The 20979-nt window shown below is 48.3% G+C and overlaps 1 protein-coding gene across 1 annotated transcript in view; it reads right to left on the minus strand.

The window, feature by feature from the left end:
* IGDCC3 (immunoglobulin superfamily DCC subclass member 3) overlaps positions 1-20979 on the minus strand; it is a 97170-nt gene that overhangs the window by 29123 nt on the left and 47068 nt on the right. Inside the window, exons 3-5 of the mRNA XM_027688475.1 lie at positions 10688-10832; positions 7851-7981; positions 2468-2605 (exon numbers count right to left, since the gene is read on the minus strand). Of these exons, the coding sequence (XP_027544276.1) occupies positions 2468-2605; positions 7851-7981; positions 10688-10832 (414 nt within the window). The remainder of the gene's footprint in view (positions 1-2467; positions 2606-7850; positions 7982-10687; positions 10833-20979) is intronic.

The raw sequence follows: 20979 nt of genomic DNA on the forward strand, positions 1-20979 counted from the left end.
CATTTGTGCACACATACAGGTCCAAGCCTGAAGTGCGTAGCTCTGAAAGGAAAAGCCCTATCTTCCCTGAACAAACCCTTAATGATTTTACATCTCTCTCAGAGCCTGCTCTCTAATGAATGTTGACATTCATGCACGGCAAGACACAGGAATTCTGTTTGTGGTCAGGGGGCTACAACATATTCCCAAGGAAATTAAATTCAAAATTTATTGTGTGACACTCAAAAACTGGCCCAGAATTTGAATGATTCCCTTCAAGCAAAATATAGCTGCCTTTCCCACTGAAAACCAGCCAGGCTTTAGCAAAGCCAAAGCAAAAAGTGCAAATGGTGTTTATGGCTTGCTTTCCCCTGCACCAGAAAGCTGTGAAAGCAAAATTGTTCTTTTGCTCCTTTTTGACAGAAATGCCACAATGTCAAAACTGTGAGCAAAGGAGATCAGAGAGAGACTCCAAAACAGCAGCGTGCCCTGTGCAAAGCCCAGCACAATGGCAACGCCACAGCTCTTCTTTACTTCGACCAGGCAAAAAAGGTGTTCACATAGAATTGACTTTTTTTGTTTAAATTAAGTCAGGTCTATTGCTAAATCAGCTGCATCTCTCTAAGACTTCGTGGCCATGGATTTTTTTATTCCTGGGAATGGATTAAAAGTGGGTTTTTTCCTAAGCTGAGTAAATTCCTGCCTTGGCAGGGGGCTTGGACTAGGTGATCTCCAGAGATCCCTTCCAACCCTAACGATTCTGTGAAATTAACTGGTTATCTAAGCTAAACCAGCTCTGTAGAAGGAACTTCAGGAAGACCTCCCCACGGGAGGAAGCCAGAGATGACAGATACTCTTAGGATCTCCCTGTCCAGAACAAACTCCTCTCCTTCCTCCTGATCACACAGACACAGAGACATGAAAGCGCTTCCGAAATGGCTACAAAGAGATGACAAACCCACCGAGTCATCAGAGAGCCTGTACATGTGCCACATCACTGTCGAGATCTGTGTCATATAAACAAGACCTCGTGATGCTTTGGACAGGAACCATTCCTGCTGAAGGGGAGGGAAAATAACAGGATCTGTTTCCCATTCAGTAGCTCTCATTCTGCCCCAGTGCTGCGTGGAGTGGGTATTTATTTTTGGTGGAAGGCAATGCTGAGCTCAGACCATCCAGACAAACATCGCACGGTGCTATTACATCTTCATTATTGCACTGCTCTATGGAGACAAGTGTTTTGAAGAAGGTAATAAGCACTTATAATTAAGGCAATTATAAAGTAGTTTATTATAGTTGAGCGCTAACATAGAGCTGCCTTGTGTCCAAGAGAACCAAACCAGTGATACTGCGTGTCTGGGGAATCTTTAAAACAGCATCAATCTGATAGTTATGGCTCCAGAGGCAAAAAAAGCAGCTAGTGGCAGAGACAGGCTGATTTTACATGCCACCAGAGGATGCAAGCAAGAGGGCAAACACAGAAGAATCATGCAATTGATGCTGGATACGTGTCCTCATTCCCTGTCAGACAGCTCTGGAGTGGGAAGTCACCCTGCCCATGAGCTGGACTCTGGCCCTTGGAGAGCCACGGAGGTGAAGTCCCACATCCAGGTGAAGTCCCACATCCAGCACAGCAGCATGAGACAGAATTACCCCTGTTCGTGCTTCACAGCCACCTTGGGGAACATGAAGAGATGAGCATCCCAAAAACAACATCACTTGTGGACCACAAGGGCTTGGGAAACACTAAGTGAACCCAACCCAATACCGCGCACACAGGCAGAGTTACAAGCTCTGGAAGATAACACAAAATCCATCAGCTCTTTGCTCAGCACAGGTTTCTGTAGGGCAATGGAAGTGTTGCTCTGAGCAAAATAGTTTCCAAGCTATTATCACAAAGTTAGAACCTAAACCAACCCTTGGAGTAACACAGTCCTTTGCTCTTCATCGCTTGTATGATGCCATCTGACACTACCTCTGGTTTCCATGCTGATTTAAAAACATATCACGAACCCCAGCAGCAAGCATTTGTTTTTTCAGAGCTTCAGACGCATTACTTTAAACGCTCTCTTTCCCTCAAAATGGTTTGAAAACTCCCTGAACAGGTAGCAAGTTTCTTTCAAGTCTCTTTTTACGTGAAATGTGTGTTTGTGTATGATTTTGCTTCTCTAGGCCAACAGTGGTGATGTTTTTGATGCAGCAGCAGAAGATGCTGTCACTTGAGAAAAGATAAAATTATCACCTTTCAAGAAACATTTACAGGTTTAACCAACCCACTTCTCTAACAGCTGAAAACAGGATCTTGGCAGAGAGAAAAACCAGTGTAGACATGAGGATAAAAAGCACTTCAAGCCTACAATTAGCTTTAGCGGGAAGGGAGAGGGTGAATCGCTTGTTGTATAAAATAGTCAGCGGCATCTACCTATTTCCCACATGATGGCTATGGGGAGGAGGAGCAGGAGGAAATCCCAGTGACCCCAGGGCTTACCGAGGCGGCTCCAGGAGACGATGGGCCGGGGGTTCCCCGTGGCAATGCACTCCAGCACCGCCGTCTGGTGCACTGTCAGCGTGAGGTTCTCCGGCCCCACGAGAATCATGGGGTCCTTGTAAACGGTGGAGTGGGAGCCTGCAAGGACAGAATCATTGTTAAAAGGCATCTGATTATCTCTTGTTTAAAGGAAACATCGAGGACTTCACGCATCCTTTAAGTACATCTCTTCTAAGCACATATCCTCTTCCATCAGGAAGTGCAGTGAAAGGACAAGGAGTAATGAGATCAAACTGAAAGAGGGGAAATTTAGGTTAGATATACATAAGAAATTCTTTACTGTGAAGGTGGTGAGGCACTGGCACAAGTTGCCCAGAGAAGCTGTGGCTGCCCCACTCCTGGATGTGTCCAAGGCCAGGTTGGACAGGGGTTGGAGCAACCTGGGATAGTGGAAGGTATCCCTGTCCACGACAGGGGGTTGGAACAAGATCATCTTTAAGGTCCCTCCAACCCAAACCACTCTAGGACTCTAAATGATGTGGCTGGTGTAATCCTCAATAAATTTGAGCTGCACCTGAAACAAAAGGAGCACGATGTTTGCATGACAGTCACACTGAACGTGTTTTAAGTGTGCATTGATATTCCTGGGGAAAACCCGTAAGCCAACTGACCAGCCACAAACAGCCCTGTTAACACAGGGGTATCAACAGAGTAAAGGACCTGCACTGTGAACTGCAGAGAGCAGATGTGCAGGAAAACCATGGTATATAGGGAGGACACAAGATACAGGACAGCGGGAATGCAAATAAATGAAGGAATTCCTTTATCTTTCAGCATTTCAAGCCATAAAGTAATCCACGCAGTCCACAATGCCTAAATCTGTCTCTGTGAGCAGCCTCTCTTGCTGCTGGGTGTCATTTGCTCCAAAAACCCTGTCCTGGGACACAGAGTGATGGAGGTGCCAGTCCCTGATTCCTGCTGAGGATCTTTTTGAGAGGTGATGCTCCTCTGATGACTGCAGCCCATGGGGTTGTCATTTCCCTGCCATTTTCCTGCAGGGAGAGGATGCATCCCATTCCTCTAATTGTGACACATTCACTGCTCACAACACAATCACTAATCATTTATTTGCACTACAGTAGCACCAAGTGGCAGCAACTAAGAATGAAAGCCATCACACAAGATGATGCACAGATTTATAATAAAATAAAATCCAGGCACAGGACTTTTCACTAGACAGGACAAGAGTATGGGACGAAACCACCATCCTGTGTCAGGAATACCACAGCTGAACTCAAATCTTCTGAGTCCTTAAAAAGTGCCTTATCCCTGGGCCAAATGTCTCTGCAGCCTTTACTCCCATTTGTTGGGAGCACGAGAGCAGGAAAACCAATGGATATTCTCAGTTCTCCCTCAGCAAACAGGAACACTGAAAACCTCTGCATTAGTCTTTCTCCCCATCTCCGATGAGAGCTGGGTTACACTCCAGAAATGCTGAGGTCAAGCAGTGTTTAAGGAATTCCATCAATCTGACAGCTGCTGCTGGCAAGAAAGCTCTGTACACCTGTGGAGAGAAATACTTGTGCTGGTCGTGTGCCCCCGAGCAGGAGAGGGGCACAGGGAGGGCTGGGGAGCACAGCCCCTGGCTGGGCTCTGTCGTAGGAATCATCCCACACCGACTCCTCTCCGTGGACTTTCCAATGTCCAAAAAGCTTGTTAAAGAGAAGTGATCCACCAAAAAATATCTGCAGGGGCTTTTCTCCAAGAAAAACATTCTTTTCTTCCTGCACTTTCGAGTGTTATCATTTCTCAGCAGCTCAGGGGCTGGAGTCAGGGCGTTGCAGGGGGATTTCACAGCGGTCCAAGGGCAAACATGGATCAGAGCACCTCGTCTGTTAATTGTTCCTACAGGAGCTAAACAGGGAGCGATAAAGTGACTCCGAGCTTGTGTGTAAATGGGCAAAATCCAAGAAAAATCACCGTGTCAGTGTGACTTAAGAGCTGACTTTCTCTCTAAATGCATTTCACTGCAAGCCATAAAATGCAGATTTTTTGATGAGAACCAGAATGCACAATAAATTCATATGACCGGCTGGTTAACCCAAGAGATCCGAAAAACAATACCTTCCCCTCAGTACCTCAGAGTGCCTTTAAAACCCATGTAGATTTATTGTTCTAAATCACAATACTAAATGTTCATGCTTAGAATAATACGGTATTATCAGTGTATTATATAGCGATTTCAATATTTCAAAACACAGAGAAATGAAATGAATTGTCCAAGGTCACCCAAGAATATCAGCAAACGGGAGCTGAGATCAAAGCAGAATTTATAAAACACACTATTCTGACAATAAAGTATTTTAATAATCTCACTCTGATTTATACTCTGAGTCCTAAGCAGACATTCAGGTTTTGGGGTGTGGGCTCAGCTCCCTGAGTCTGGGTAAACCCTGCCCAGCTCTGGAAGTGGCACTGCTGCTCACCTTCTCCTGCAAAGGCCATGGAATGATTCCGTAGCTTTGCTGCTGAGCCCAATGCCCATGACAGTGCCAGCTCCAGGGGCAGATGGGACAGTGATCCAGCAGGGATGCCGCAGTCAGACATCAGCACCACGCAAAGGGGTTGACCATGCACCACCATCAAGGAGGAGGTTTCCTTCTACAACCAGAACAGCCCTTTGATGCAGGGTTGGGGAGGAAGGAGTGACAAAACGAGGGACTCGTGGCAAGGAAGTGCTGCTGGAGCACAACAGGGGTCAGGGCAGCACAGGGGGGATTTATTCTGAAAAGGAAAAAGGCTCTAATGATGCCCATGGTCCCCAGGGACTCCACCAGCAGCAATCAAGGTGAGGACTGGGAGGTCCTCAGCACCGCCAGCAGTGACAGGCACTCCAGCAGGGACGGGAGCATCGCCTGCCAGATCTTGATCAAAAGGACAGCAGCAGAGAGAGATGCAGCTCACACTGGGAAGGTGTCAGCACAGAGAGGCAGGCAGCCCCTCGGGAGCAGCTCTGCTAAGCAGGCACTTGAAAATAATCAATCAGCAGGAACTGGAAGACATCCCTGTGCTGCTCGCTGCCGGCAGCCCTGCAACCAGGGAGAGGAGGGAAAGCACTGCGAGCAGGCTCCTTCCTCCCCCGCAGGCAGCCACCCTCCTCTTCCTCTCCAGCCAGGGTGTGGCAGTGCCCTGCAGGGCACACAGCCTTCCAGAGCCCATCTTCATCCTCTCCCTCGTCTCTCCCCAGTCAGGGCTTGGCTGGAAACCCCAGGCAGGCAGACTTAGTGCTTCTCTCTGGGCGAAGCAATGGCTGAAGTCGCTGCCCTGTTAGGAAAAGAGGGAGCCCTCCTGCCGTGATGAAGAGCAGAGAGAACCATTCCCTTCACCCCGTAACCCAAGTGGGAGGTGACACAAACATTTGCAAGAATACTGGTTACCCCACCATGCCAAACTCCATGTGCACAGCAGCCCTTACATTAGCTCAGTATTTACCGACACAACACCCACACCAGTGAAACGACGTCTCTGTGCCACCTCTGTGGTTCACCACAGCCTCTGTTGCTGTGCCAAAGCCTGGGGTTCACATGCTAACACATACCTGCTGCCCTGCCTAACAGATATTTGTGTGCTCTTAGCAAACACCACAGAGCACAAACCTTTTCCATGGAGGTTTAACCCAGTGCAACGGGTTTTCCATGCAAATGTCCCATTACAGCAGCTCTGCTGACATGCAGGCATTGAAGCATGATCCAAACCCTTCAACAGACACTTATACATGGTGCCTGTATCCATCATCCAACTGCTTTAAGGAAGAGAAAAAACCACAAATGTTTCACAGACAGGAAACCTGGAAAATATCCATCTGAAACGAGGGATGGTCAGATGAGAACAACTAGTGCTTTCTGCCCTGCGAGAAATAATAACTCAGGCCAGTAAACTGACACAAAGAACTTCACCACGTCGATAATTTACTGTTCTTTTTTCCCTCCACGTGGCTACTGTTCAAATAGATCAAGAAAACAGATAAGTAACAGGCACCAAAAGCTCCCAGGTCTTTCAGAACCAGTTAACCTGCTTTCTTTGCCCGCCAGAGTTGATACACACAGCATCACTCTTCCCTCAGCTTCACCCCATTTCACACGTGCAGCTTTTTCACTGCTGGCAGAGGCTCATCTGACACTCAGTACAGGTGTTAAGTCTCTGCTCCAGAACCACTGGCCAGGCAGCGTTTTGGAGGGTGATGGGGAGCTGTGAGATGTGACTGTAGGCTGACAAGCCTGGGTACCAGCAATTATGTGTATCTGATGGACAGGAGGATCGCAGCTCGAGGGAAAGACCTTTTGCTGCATATAAAAAAAGCTCAAAGAGAAACACACACCCAACCAGCTCTGTGCAGACTTCCCTCGCCTCTTATCTCCAAAGATGTAATCTCCATTTCCATGGGGAATTTGGAATGTCCCCCACTGGAGAGTCACGGATGTATCACCACTGTTGTCACAGGGGAGCACAGTGGGTACCCAGAATCTTAGGGGGGTTCTGACTTGGAGTTCTGCATCTCAGAGCCTACCCTGCCAGCAGGACACAGCCACAATTTGCAATGACTACTTCTTTGGCACTTTTATCTCCCCTGAAGGTAACCCCCAATCCAGGAGAAGGAAGCTGTCCTGTTTTCATACAAGGACGTTGAACAGATGAAAGGCATTTCTAACAGGGCACAAAGGTGTCATTCACTCCTGGCTGCTTGATCATCACACCCCACCTTGGGCAGCAAGAAGCCAAACAGCAAGTATGTGATTTTGGCCTTTTTTGTGGGGAGGAGACCATAAGGCACCAGCATTTCTTCAGCTGAAGCTTTCTGAGGTGAAAACCTCTTTCATTCACTGACTTCAAATGTGGATAAAGAACCAAGTCAAAACTCAGCCTGGGGTGCTCAGGGGTTCTCCTTCTCATCTTCCAAAGGAAGGTTAGCCTGCATCAGTCCACGCAATGCTAATAGCCTAAAATTCCCTCATTAGATAAAGAATTGATCACCCTGTGTGCTGCAATTACTTCCAGAGTGGGCGGGTCTCATAAGGAAATGATGAATCTTCTATGTTTCCAAGAGAATTTATTTAATGTAAAGCTGCTGTAACTCAATTTTCTCACTGTCCTCCCTCTATCCAGAAACTGGCACTAATTTACAGGCAAAGAGACAGATTTATCTGCTATCAAATGGACCGATCTGACAGGAACTAATAACAATCCAGAATACAGGAGGTGTTACGACTGGACAGAGGAATGCCTCTCAGTGCTGTCAGCCTGCAGCTCTCCTAAACGGTCCTGGTCCAGAACAGCAGTGGAAAGAAGACAGAGAGGCAGCCAGGACAGTGCAGCTGATACTAACCTGACACGGTGAGTCGGGCCTCCCGGCTGAACTTCACATTAGCGATATTGGTGGCAACGCAGTGAAATATCCCACTGTCTTCTGCTCTCAGTCCCGTTATCTGGAGAACCCCCTTGGGAAGCAGCGTGTACCTGCGGGAGGAGAAAAGCAGAAACAAAAGCTTGCAAAGCAGGGCACGATGTGGCAGCAGGCTGCACACCCATCCAGGTGAGGCAGGCTGGCTCCCACATCCCAGTGCGGAGGTGCCAACACACCAAGGGATGTGGCCCCCACAGGCTGAGCCCACGCCTGTCACTGCATCAGTACTTTTATGGATACATGAGCCTCTGCTCTTCTTTAACAGAGGGGTACGTTTCCTTTCTTTATCTCCTGCTGCATCCTTGAGAAATGATGACTTTTGCTGGAAGGCTACAAAGTAAATGCTTCCTATTTAACCTGCGGAAAAGCTCTGGCAGTACATTTTCACATGAACACAGCTGACATGGGAGTTATGACGTGGGAATTATCACTCATCAGCTGCAGCACAGTGATCATGGACAAGCATCAGGAGAAGTCTGCGCTCCACAATCCCTATTCCAGGTCCAGCTCTCAAATCCACATGACCTTGAAACCTCACAGGCATGAAAAGGCGTGTTTAAAATAAACACTGAGCAGGCAAATGTAAACATCAATAAATATTTCATATCTTTAAAACACGGGTACATTTAAATCACGCGTGCACACACACATATATGTACACATACATTACAGGTTGCTTGGCAACCACGTGTTTAAATTGGCTGGTGGTAAGCCATTACACCGTGATGAGTTAATAATCCATTTCCGTCTGGAAGATGCAGAATATCTTTTCCATATCAGCATATGGTTAAGTGCCTACAACCTGCTCCCCGTGCCGGGTTCCAAACGTGCGGCTCCGTGTCGGTGGCGGTGTGACAGCAATCAGTTTTACACGGCCCGAAGTTGATTGCAATCTCTCTGGGACTTTAAAATGCCCATTGTTTTGGATGAATTATACCACAAGAAGCCCTCGTTTTTGTTAACAATCTGCCCACAGCATTAGAAGATTCAATTCCAAAGCTATTATCCTGCCTTCAAAGCCTCCAAGTGCAAGACTCGGCATACAAATTTATATACACTTTATACGCAGAAATGCACCAGGCGTGATTAATGCAGAAATCCAATTCAGTTAGAGAAGCAACTCTCATCACCCAGGCTCTGGTGTCAGAGATTAATCTACTGAGCTGACAATAAAAAACCTCCCCAGTAACTTTACTCCTACAAAAAGCCAAATCTGTTCAAAATCAGGACACGAATGTAGCGAAACTGCTCCTAGCCCATGTGGCCCAGGGTTTGGGCAAGGTCCCTGTCCTGGAAGAGAAGTAGCAGGGATGAGATCAGCTTGGAGCTCTCTGGGTTGGAGAAAAGTCTTGACTTCTTGGTCTTGGGAGCTCCTCAGCCTTGGGGTTACCCAGCCTTAGAGAAAAGAAGTCCTAGTCACATTCAAGTCCCTGGCACATCTCTGACCATCTCCACACCGGTGTCCGTGGGATCAAATGCAGAGGATTGATGATGCATGGAGGACTTCATCTGTCCTGCTACATGTCATCAGGATGCCACAAGGCATCAGGCCTTGTTCTCTGACCCCTCCTTCTGCTGATGCCACCTCGGATCAGTCACCCTGCTCTACCACATCCCCAGCTCAGCACCTGTATGAGTAAGAATCCTTCAGAGGAGATCAAGCCTAACAAATCAACCCGGTGCTGGGCTAAAAAAAACTCAGATGAAAAACGCAAGGAAAAACAAAACCTGACAGTTGCAGTTTTCCACAGCAGATTTGGGCCTCTTGGGTCCTTCTACTGTGAGTTCACTGCCACGCTGAAAAGGTCAGGCATTGTTCCAGCCCTCGTGTTTTCTCCTGCCTCCAAAGAACCCAAACACGTTCTGCTGCAGAACTGACATTTTTAAGAATAGGGGCTTTCAGGAAAGTATTTACAGCTTCCTGGTTTTGCCTATTCCCAAGGCACGGGCGTCAATCCGCAATCGAGGTGTGCGGTGACCGATTGTCTCCTGCCATCGGGTGTGCGGCTCCTGAGCTCCAGCTGGGATTCCTGGAGGCTGCCGGCACGGAGCACGCGTTTCCTGCCACCTGTCCCACGCTGCTCCGAGGATCAAACCCTGATGAGGGATGTTTCCGATGCGAAGGGAGCAGCCTGTCAAACACAGGAAGCGGCGACGTGCCGCTCCGGGTCTAGGCTGGGAAGGGGGGCAGCTGGAGTTTCTCTTTAGGAGAACTGCTTGGGATATGGCAGTCCATGGTTCCGTGGGATGCTCTCTGCAATTGCCACACACAAGGGAGTCCACCTGGGAAGGAAAGTCTAATAGCCACAGTGTAATTCAGCACTTGCAAGAGTTCAGTACATGGAAGGTCCTAAGTCACGGATCTGGCTCAGAATAAGTTACACAAAATGGAGCCACAGAGGGATGATGGATGCCAAAGCTACTCAGCTCTTTGAGGATTGCTGGGCAGGTTCTTCAAGCTGGAAAACAAACCTGAGGGAGGGTTGATCATGGAGGATCAGTGCAAGACCTTCAAAATCAGCTAATGGGCTTTATCTACCTCTCCTGGGAGATGGCAGTACTTCTGCATGGTGTTTGGTCAGAGGGAGCCCAGAAAAGCCACAACATTAATGGAAAGAGTCTTCCACGGCAGAAACACTGGTCAAGACCCTCAGCCCAGGTTAGTTGTCTCTGAGCACAACTGAGAAAGCAATAGCAAGCCTGGCCACCTTCTTCCACCTGGAGAAAGGCCAGCAGCACATGGCTTGGACATGTCCTACCTTTCGTTGTCTGTGTTGACTGGCATGCTGTTCTTGTGCCATAGGATGACCGGCTCAGGCAAGCCATGGATCTGGCACTGGAATCTTGCTACACCACCTTCCTCCACCACTGCGTTCTGAGGGTGGATGTGGAAGTCGGACATCGCTGGAAGGCAAAAAGAGAGACAAAATTATTCACATGTGAAGAGAGATCCACAACTGGAAGATGTCAACAACTTCACATGACCTCGAAACACCCTGATTTCCCAATGCTAGCAAATGGGATTGTAATGCAAGAGCAGAAGGCTGGTTTGCAGCTTAGCCTTCTGCATGGACAAACAAGACTAGTGGCAAGTTCTTGATATCTGCCTGCCTCTGCACATTGAACTGATTGACACAACCAGAACAGGTGGCCATGCTCCATGACCCACATGGTCCTCAGTGAGGTCTATGGGAGCAGCAAGATACACCGACACTGCACTGGCATGTATCAGAGGTCATTCTCAACAGCTTGAGCAAGTTTTGGACCTACATCAGAAAAGAGACATAGATTCTTTATGGAGCTGCCAGTGTCTTAGATACATTGTAAATATCCTTCTGATGTGCACAGCTTGATTCCTGAACTCACTTTGTTTAAATACCTTGACCAGGAGAGCTGCCCAACAGCTGGTAAAACCTACAGCCCTTGATTTCCATCTCTGTTTGCAGGTGCTCCCGTTCATTGCATGCTCTGCCTTCCAGCACTGCAGAAGGAACAGCCACATCCCTTCGATGTGGAGCAACAGGGTTCAGCTTACAGAAAGAGCAGCTGCCAAGAGCTCAGCAAAGCGAGGCTTCTGGGGTTGGGACCACCCAACAGTAAATGACACACCCCAGCACGCAGGATAAATACAGACCAGCCTGCTCCAGCACAGCCACAGCTGTAACCATCATGTGGAAAGACTCTGGCATGCTGTTAGAGCTACATAAATAATACCATAATTATTACTATTAATTAATTGGAAGGTGTTGCCTGTTGACTCCGCAATAAACATATTCGAAGCTAATAAACATCCCCGTGGTTCTTTAGCTCATGATTCATTTAAAGTGCTGCATCCACGGGGAGATCTCTCACATTATCCTAGAAAATAAAGTCCAAGAGAGATCCTGCTTCACCGCCCCAGCCCGATGACACCCCTCTCCCAATCAAGAAAGCCTTGTTCCCCTTTTACATGCATCAAGTGTAATGACTGTAGCTCTGCTAAGGTACAAGCTGCCTGTGTGTCAGGGCAGCTTAATCATTCATCTGCAAACTGCAGTTGGGCTCAGGCAGATGGGAGATGGCCATTAGCAATCATACATTAAATATGTGTTGCATTAACCTGCGCTGCTCCCGCAACCACCGCTCTCCACCCGCTGATGGCAGATTTGTTAAACTGATGGAGCAACACGGGGCAAAGCCCTGGTCCCGCACGGCCATAGGGTTGGGATGGGTTTGTAGCCATGAGGGTGGGATGGGCAGCCAGCCCCATGTCGGGATGCACCGATGGGAGCAGGATCGGGGTGGCTGCGCGATGCTCTGGCCAGATGGGAACACACCAGCACAAGGCAAAAGATCACAGAAAATTGTATTTCCCTTTCCCAGGATGAAAGCTAATGCAATTATCCTCTCTGGTAAAGGATGGAGCCCAATGGTGCAATGGCAATTTACCCAATTCACATAAATTTAGCCTTGAAATGAGACTGATCGTGTCCCAGAGCACTCAGCCATGTGGGAAGGAGCCCAAAGGCTGCTGGGGGGTCTCCCACACCAGGTGATCCCTCTTCCAAGGTAGCAAGGGATGCTTCAAAAAATGGGGGATCCAGGGGTGCTTGCAGCAGGAGAGCTCAAGGAAGCCTGCAGGGAGACCCAGGCCAGGGTGAGCATCTTGCAGCCAAAGCATATGAACCCTCACCAAAAAATGAATCCAAGAATTAATGAGAATGACACAAAGCTCTCTAATAAAGAAAAAAAAAAACAGGGATTCAAATGCCTGCAGGAAAATTCCTTTCAAATGTACAGATGCTCAGTGCCGAGGTTTTTCGGTGGCTGACGGGGTTGATAAGAAGAGGGAGGTGTGAATGAGAACAGCCCCGGCACAGACTTCGCTCTGCTGGCTACAGAATTCACCGCCGTTCCTTTATTTCAATAATATCACCTCTTATAGGTAAAACTGCAGCAATAACCTCTACTCTTAAAGACACCAGTATTAATATTTATCATGAATAAAACATGGCAAGTTATAAATAATTCAGTTATGAGGATGTTAAGTAAAATATTACTCTTCAACGACCCTATAATGTGGCTTTGAAGCACAGTTTTATGTTAAATGCCTAGGAAACACTGTGACCCTTGCCAAGACCAGCTGGTTTGCAGAAGATGCATTAAAAATTCATGCACCGAGCTACAAAATGCTATTTTTAAAACAGGCTTACGAGTTTATTTACAGTTGCAGAAACAAAAGACTTTTGGAGCATCCCTTGTAAAACAGCAACAAAACTTCCACGTAAGTGATTAGCTGGTGTTTTCAGCCTGCGAATAAATCACTGGGTGGAAGGAGAGGAGAGGGATAGGAGCTCAACTGCTTTACAGGGCATTGCTTGGAGGGGCTAAGTCTCTGCTGACCCAGGTGAGGTTTTTATATGCCTCCCAACTGACTGTAACAAACTCATGGAGCAGAGTGCTTTGCTCCTGTTTGTCACTTGTCTTTCCTCAGCGAGAGCCAGGACCTCTGTTATCCGCCGGGCACTATTGTTCCAGCTGCCATGGAGAGGAGCTGCGCCAGCCCGGGTGGGGTTGGCCAGCAGCCAGGGAGCTGCAGCTCATTTCTATGCTAATGGCCATAATAATTTTAAAAATAAATACGTGCAATCACAATGTTCACCCGCAAGCTCCTAAGAGGGAAGGCTCTCTCTAATCCATCTGCCCGCGGTCTCCGCTATCCGGCAAGACAGCATCCACGTGCCAACGGCAGGGCTAGTGCTGCCCCAGGCCCTTTTCACCATCATCAGAGGGGGTGAATGCCACCCTGTTCCCATTAAACTTCCCTCTGCCATCTCCAGGTGTCATCAAGCCATAAAAACAACATAAATCACACTCATTGCTCCACACTGACACTCCAAGCCGTGGTGTCTTGGTGCTTCTGCTTCCACCTCACCTGGATATGGCCACGGTACAGAGATTGGCACAGGGCAGGGAGAGACAAAACAAGGGCTCACAGCAGATGAGGAACGGTCCTGGCAGCCCTCCTACACTGCAGGCACGGGAGAGCCTCCTCCCAAAAAATGTTGGCCAAGGCTAGGTTCAGATTGAGCTGTCTACAGCCACATTGACACATGAGGTAGAGGAGTTAATCTTCATCCCTTCTTCTCTCATGTTATAGGATCCTCAGCTAGGAGGAGATTGGATCAGAGGTGAGGCTCTTCCCTAAAGAGAACCCCATGCTTGGGATCATCCACCACCTAACCCCCACTGGGACGCAGTCCCTGATGACACATCCTGTGGATGCAGTGCAGGTGAGCTCTTATGCTCATCCATATTCACAGAGGTTTCATTCTGGGGTCTGCTCTAATCAAAGCACAAACACTCTCTCCATCCCAACAGACCCTGTGGAAAGGCCAACTGAATAAAAATGAAAATAAGTATTGAGTGAAATTTTCTCTACTCCATAAAAAACTAAATTGAAACCATTAGTGGCCAATCCTTTTTTGCTCAGTACAGCATTAGTGTTAAGCCAGAGATTGACCTAGATTTGATATAGAAAAAGAAAACATTAACTTGGTATGTCAAAGCAAATCCCAGGCCTTTAGAATCATTAAAACGCAAACATTGTGCAGGCACAAGGAGAGGAGGAAGACTTGAAAGGTTCAGTGCCAAGCATGGTGTTAGGAGAGCTTTTGGGAAGCCCAGCTAGTTCTGCAATCACATTGCCTTTTGATTTTAAATTACTTATGGGGATACAGAGACCCCATTGGTTCTGATACAGAAGAATGCTGGGGACAGCCAACCATCCTCACCACCATGGATGCCACACAGTCCACAAACAACAGCCCTCAAGTGAAGACCCTTTCTTCACATTTCTGCCACCAACCTGTTTAATTCAAACCTTAAAATGCCTCAAAGTTAACAAAGTATAAGGAAGAAGAGCTTTATGAGATGTGTCTCCAGTACCCGGGCCTCCAGATGCCCCTGCCAAGGGCAGGCTTTGTTAGCTCCTTTACAGCTGAGGAAAGTGAAAATCTGGGAGGCAAATGATTTGCCCAGTGCAAGAGAACAAGCCATGGGCAAGTAGACCCCTTCCAAGATTGGCTTCATCCCGATGATGGTGACAGCTGCTGATTTTCAGACTGAATTTCCCTATTTACTAAAAAATTGAATTTCCCCCGCAGGTGACCAGAAGTCAGGGTTGTTTCTAAAACACGACCACCATGTCAACTAAACCCAAACTTGAACCACTCTCAAATCAGGTTGAGAGCTCCAGCAGAACCAACCTTCACGATCTGTGAGATTTACTGAGCACCCAACTCCTTCCCAAATGTTTTCCCTGCGAGCCACCAGCACCAAGGCAAGCAGAGGGATTAAATTTTCCATTCCCTCTTGGCTTAGGAGACCTTCACCATTAAGTTAGTAACCAGCCAGGGAATATTTTCAAAGAAGTCAGCAGGTGAAGGCTCTGCAGACACAGGTCCCTCATTTGTCCCTTCCACACTCTGGAAATGGAGGATTCTCCTGCAAGAAAGAGCCAGCACAAGAGATGGGGGGCGTATGGACACCACAAATCCCATCCTCTCCTCTCTCCCCCCTGCCTTCCAACAGCGGCGCCTTCCCAAGTCTCTCAGAAAAAAGACACCGCATCTTCTTTCTATACATTTTTTTTTCCTTTAAATTTTAAAAATTGCATTTTTTATGAAGCTAAAATAAAAGCCCATGTCACGCCAGCCCGGTGGCTACTCCAGCTGCAGAGCAGCCTCTGCGCCTGCGAGCCGGCCCTGCGTGTCTAATGACGCTTTTGTGCGAGGTTGTTGCTGAACTGCCATGAGCCCAATTTTGAATGCAAGTTGCTTTGTGCATAGTGAAGCGTGAACAACAGCGCCGCCCATTTATCTATTTAATTCTCCAGGAGTAGCAGGAGCGGGGCCCTCCGCTCACATCTAAAGGGAAGAAAAATCGCCTTTCTCTCAGCTTTGGAAAAGGAGGGAAAATATTAAAGAGCAGCCATGCCTCTCCCAGCACAGAAGAAAATCCTCTCTGCCCCTGCCCACTAATCATAGCAGGGGAAAATCCCAAATCTCTATTGTCCGTGCTGGGCCTCAGATCTCAAAAGAAAACGAGCTGCAAGACTCAGGAGAGTTTGAAGCAAGGAAAACCTTTTGGAGGAATGCAGCTCATTTAAGAGGAACCAAAATACCCGGTGAGATGAGAGAAGGAGGACAACCCAACCTCGCTCTGTGTACAGATGAACAGGGAAAGAAGGTCAGTCTTGCACACTTTTTATTTGGAATATTTGCAAACAAGTGCTCATTCCTCTTTTGCTTTGACTGTTGTTTGCTCCCCCTGGAGCTGACAGGATCACTCAGAGCAGGGATGGAGGATGACCCAGGCTCTCTGCCCTCTCTGCATTTTGTATCCTCATGTCTCTAGTTTTCACATGCAATCCAAGTTGAGTGGAATAATTTAAACAAGGTTGAGAAGATATCACATCAGATGGACTTCTCTGGTTGAGGAACAAAGTCTGTCTCCACCTGGCCTGTTGTTTTCCCTTGTCCTACGCCCCTGGGACAGGGATGAAAGAGAGACAACCAAGATAATGCCTCGCAGTGGGACACAGCAGCTGCCCACAGAAGGGAACATGCAACAGATATTTTACAAGAGGAGAGTGGAAAAAAAAATCTACTACCTCATGACTCAAGTCCACCAGGAGGCAAATCGCTGCCTGATCTGGGACTATGGCTTCTCAATTTTTTGCATAACATGTGAGATGTCTGTGAGCCAAATCCAGCCCAGGTCACCTCCTCACCTCACAGCAATGAACAGCCCCGATGGACGCTGCTGACCCATGATTTACTGTTGGTTTTGCTGCTTTGAGAAGCAGAAAAAAGCACAGAGCCCTGTGGGGGCCGCTTCTGTGTGGGGATGATAAATATCCTGTGAAAGTAATGAACACATCTCCACTGCATGCAGAGCAGGGGTCGGAGGAAACATCCTCAGGGGTCCCTGGATGCTCTACCTGCCCTGCACAAGCAAAGGACCAGGGCTGGGAGGAGGACAATGGGTTCTCCCTGGAAAAGTCCCTGCAGGGACTTCTTGTGGCACCTGGAAAATCTTAGAATGCCTGTGCTGCAGCTCCACTCCTCTTCCTGAGGCTCCATTGAATGTGCTCCACATCACCAGCGCACCCAGCCTCTCCTGCACAATCACACACCTCCAAGCCCATCTCCCAGTCCTAAAGAACATTTAGCATATTCATGGTATTGATTATAGCTCACTTATTGGAAAAATAACTACAGCACCATCAGTTGCTGATGCAGGGGTACTCTCCCATGAGTGGGAAAGATTTTTGCCTGGATAAATGCATGGGAAAGAACAGGAGCTATACGCCCCAAAGGCTGTTTTATACTGAAAAATCTCACAATTTCTATAAAACTCACAAAATGCTGCTCTGCTGGAGAGAGACTGTGCCCACACTGTCCCAGTACAGCATGCCAGGGAGTGTCCCCAATATCCAACACCCTATCACAGTTGTTGTCATGACTTGGGGGGACAGAGCTGCCAATGCCAGAAAAAAACCCTGAGAGCATCTAGCTTTCACCACGCTCTCCCTCGTGCAGCAGCACTGCCCAAACGTTGCCTGCTCAGACCCAAGACCTCCTGCCATGTGGCTGCAGCCAGAAATCATCCCAGCCTGGAAGTAAGAGCAGTGAGTTCTGGTGCATTGGCACTAATGCCCTCGATGGGAGCCACCAGGGCATCCTCAGACATTTCCAATAAACCTATTGGTCATTTTAAAGACAGGCAAAAAGTGACACCCATGGTCACAACCCAAAGCCAGCATCATCCCTGGAGTACCAATGGTGCACTTTACCCACGAGGCAACGCTGCTCCTTATAAACCACTTTGAAAGATGGATCTTGGCAATCCCATGGATCAAATTTCCCACTTCCCTCCATGCTCAGAGCAGGCAGCAGCATCCCACCGTGTCACCTGCTACGCAGAGCAGCACGACAGGCAGCCCAGGGTTATTCATCTTCCAGCACCCTCTTATTTTGCAGGGGAATTGACTAATAAACAGCCCCTTTAGCGCTCTCAAATTGGTTTCAGGGAGAGAAGAAGTTTCTGGTGAAGAGGGAGGCATTGCTGGGAGAGACCTTTATCAGGGAGCTCTATTGCAGTAATTTTTCAAGATGAAATTGCTCCCTGGCTCGTGACAGCATTTAGTGTATCCTGAGGCGACCATTTGTGAAGGCAAACCTGTGGTCCTGCCGCCCTGCTGCTGGAGGAAAGAGGGAGTATTAAATGTCATAAACAACTCTTAATTTGCCAGGGCAGGCTGCACATGGGGCTGGTGATTCTGCAGTGCAGGAGGAGGTTATCTGTCAACAGCACAGTGCTCCAGCACTGAGGGTGATCCTGGCTGGGCAACACTGGCTGCTGTGACACCTGCCCAGAGGTGCAAGTCACCACAAAGGGCTCCCCTGGTTTTGTGGGGTGACTTTTTAAGAAACCCTAGCATCACACGAGGTTCCCCCACCCCAAAGCAGGGCACACTCCAGCATCACAAGAAGATGCTCCCTCCTGTTGCATCCACAGCAACAGCTTCTTCAGGACTTTCCTCCGAAGCACACATTCGCTCTTTGCAAAATGCTGATGATTTATCCCACTCAAGTGCCCCTGCAGACCCCTGAAATAATGAGAAAATGAAGGGCAAGCTGTCCGCAAGCCTCTGGGAGAGGCTGGCTCGGTGAGGGCAGAGCAAAGCATGCAGCACACTGCCAGCAGGCAGGTCTCTCCTGCCAGATTCCCATCCCGAGCTCCTCGTGTTTTTCCTACTCCGACACACACAATTAAGACAAATTACATAGTTACCATTTTGATTTGTTGCACAATAACGATGTTTTCCATCTCTCTCCCAAATATTGATGGAGACGGTACAAGAGGAAGCTCCCACACAGCTGGTTTTGGCCCTGGACCACTTTGTTTGCAGCCAACTCCTTCCGACATCAAGCCTGGACGAGCAATCCTGCTTTTTATCAGCTCGGAGAGGCAGCGAGCCAACCAAGCACAAGGCGTTATCCTGCTCCACCGCAGCCCTCGCAACACCTCTGGGTAGAACCATCCCTGCTCAGACCTCCCTGAGCAAAGCCAGCAGCTTCCCTGCTTTTCTGTGCTCACCAACGAGTACGCACTTTCTTTCGGCATCTCCGGAGGCACCAGTGGAATCCAGAAAAAAAGGTGAAGGCAAGGAAGCTTTTCATCACGACTGCCCACGGAAATGCCATCAGCCTCGCTCTCAGACAGGGAGCTGTCCTGATTTACAGGCTAATGAATTTTAAATGAGATGCATTTTTTAATTTTTTGTTGTCAGCCCCCATTTTTCTGCCAGCAATCATTCCAGTAATAGCTTTAAATTTTCAGCATCTGTTTTTACCAGCTCTCTTGTAATTAGTTTACTAATGTATTTCACTGCGCCTTTGTTATTTTCAGAGAATTACTTCATTCCCAGCTATCAGAGATAGTGCACTTCAGTCTATAAGGAGTTTGGCCTTTGTTCCCTCGTGGTTATTCACATGGGGGAAGATGGCTCAGTGAATGACAAGCCTTTCTGTCACTACACATTCTCCATTTAATGTCTTTATACTGGCTCATTAATTACCACAGAAAACTCCTTTCCGAATGGAACCTGTGATTTATAGAAGACTTGGGCAAGGTGCCATTTTTATCGGGCCGACAGCAAACAGCCCCAGTGCCAGTAATTCACTCTTCATTTTCCCTTCTGCTGCAGCAGGGTCAGCCCTGCCACGGTCAGAGCTTTGCCTGGGCAAGGGAGCTCAGTGAGCGCTCAGTGCTGCTGAGCCATGGTCACCATGCTGCTCCTCCATGGCTGGGATGGCCAAGTCCATGGAAAATTGAGCTACAGCCCATTCTGCCCATGTACCATGCTGCCTGCTGGACAGACTGAGATATTCCCTTGGGCAGCGGTTGGGGACTGCCTGGAAGAGGTGAAACAGCCTCCAAGGTGATGTCTTTCTCAAATCTCCTCGTGAGGGGAAGGACAGGGGCAGACACTGATCTCTTCTCTGTGGTGACCAGTGACAGGACCCGAAGGAAGGTCCTGGAGTTGTGTCAGGGGAGGTTTAGGTTGGATATTAGAAAGGTTCTTCCCCCAGAGGGTGGTTGGGCACTGAACAGGCTCCCCAGGGCAGTGGTCACAGCACCAAGGCTGACAGAGTTCAAGGGGTGCTTGGACAATACTCTTGGGCACATGGTGTGACTCTTGGTGATGAGCCTGTGCATGGCTAAGGGTTGGACTCGATGATCCTTGTGGGTCCCTTCCAACTCGGCATATTCTGTGATTCTGTGAAATCTGGTGGTCCAATATGTGGCACGAAGTATCTTGGCAAAAACCCAAGCACAGCACAGAGAGACACTCTGGCCTTTGTGACAGAACAGGCAGAGATGATGGACTCTGTGGTACCCAGACACACCTCTGCATCGTGTCCCATCACACAGCAGGTCTGAGTCCCAGCTGTATCCCTCAGACTCTAAAACATCACAGACTTGCAGAGCTCCCAGCACACACAGTCCAGACAGGGGGAAGAGCTGCCCAAAGACACAAAGCAAAGGCTCCCTGTGGGCCCACAGCAGCCAGAGCACGGGGGAAAGGAGGCTGTGGGAGTACCACAAACAACGGTCTCTCTGTCCGATGGAAATTAAGTTCAAATCCTTCAGAACAGTCTGCCTTTCACCACGTCCATACTCTGTGCCGAGCATGATAAACTGTTCCCCTTCTTTATTAAGGAATGAAATAGAGGTGGGAATGGTCCACACGCTGACTAAAGAAGTTACACAAATAGAAAAGTAATCACAAAAAGCTGGATTTCCATCTCCTGACGCAGAGGAGCCGCCTCACACCATTGCAAGGGAAAAACACAGTCTCTCCTGTGCACAGGGGAAGGAGAGAGAAGAGACCAAAGGATCGAAGCACAGACCAGTAACAAGTGGGGCACAGAGTTAGCATTACAAAGGACTGCTTTAAAGCTCCTTTCTGTCCATTTTAACTCTGATTTTTCACTCAAAT

The sequence above is a fragment of the Neopelma chrysocephalum genome, unplaced genomic scaffold (assembly GCF_003984885.1).
Source record: "Neopelma chrysocephalum unplaced genomic scaffold, ASM398488v2 Primary Assembly neopelma1_75, whole genome shotgun sequence".
NCBI lineage: Eukaryota > Metazoa > Chordata > Aves > Passeriformes > Pipridae > Neopelma > Neopelma chrysocephalum.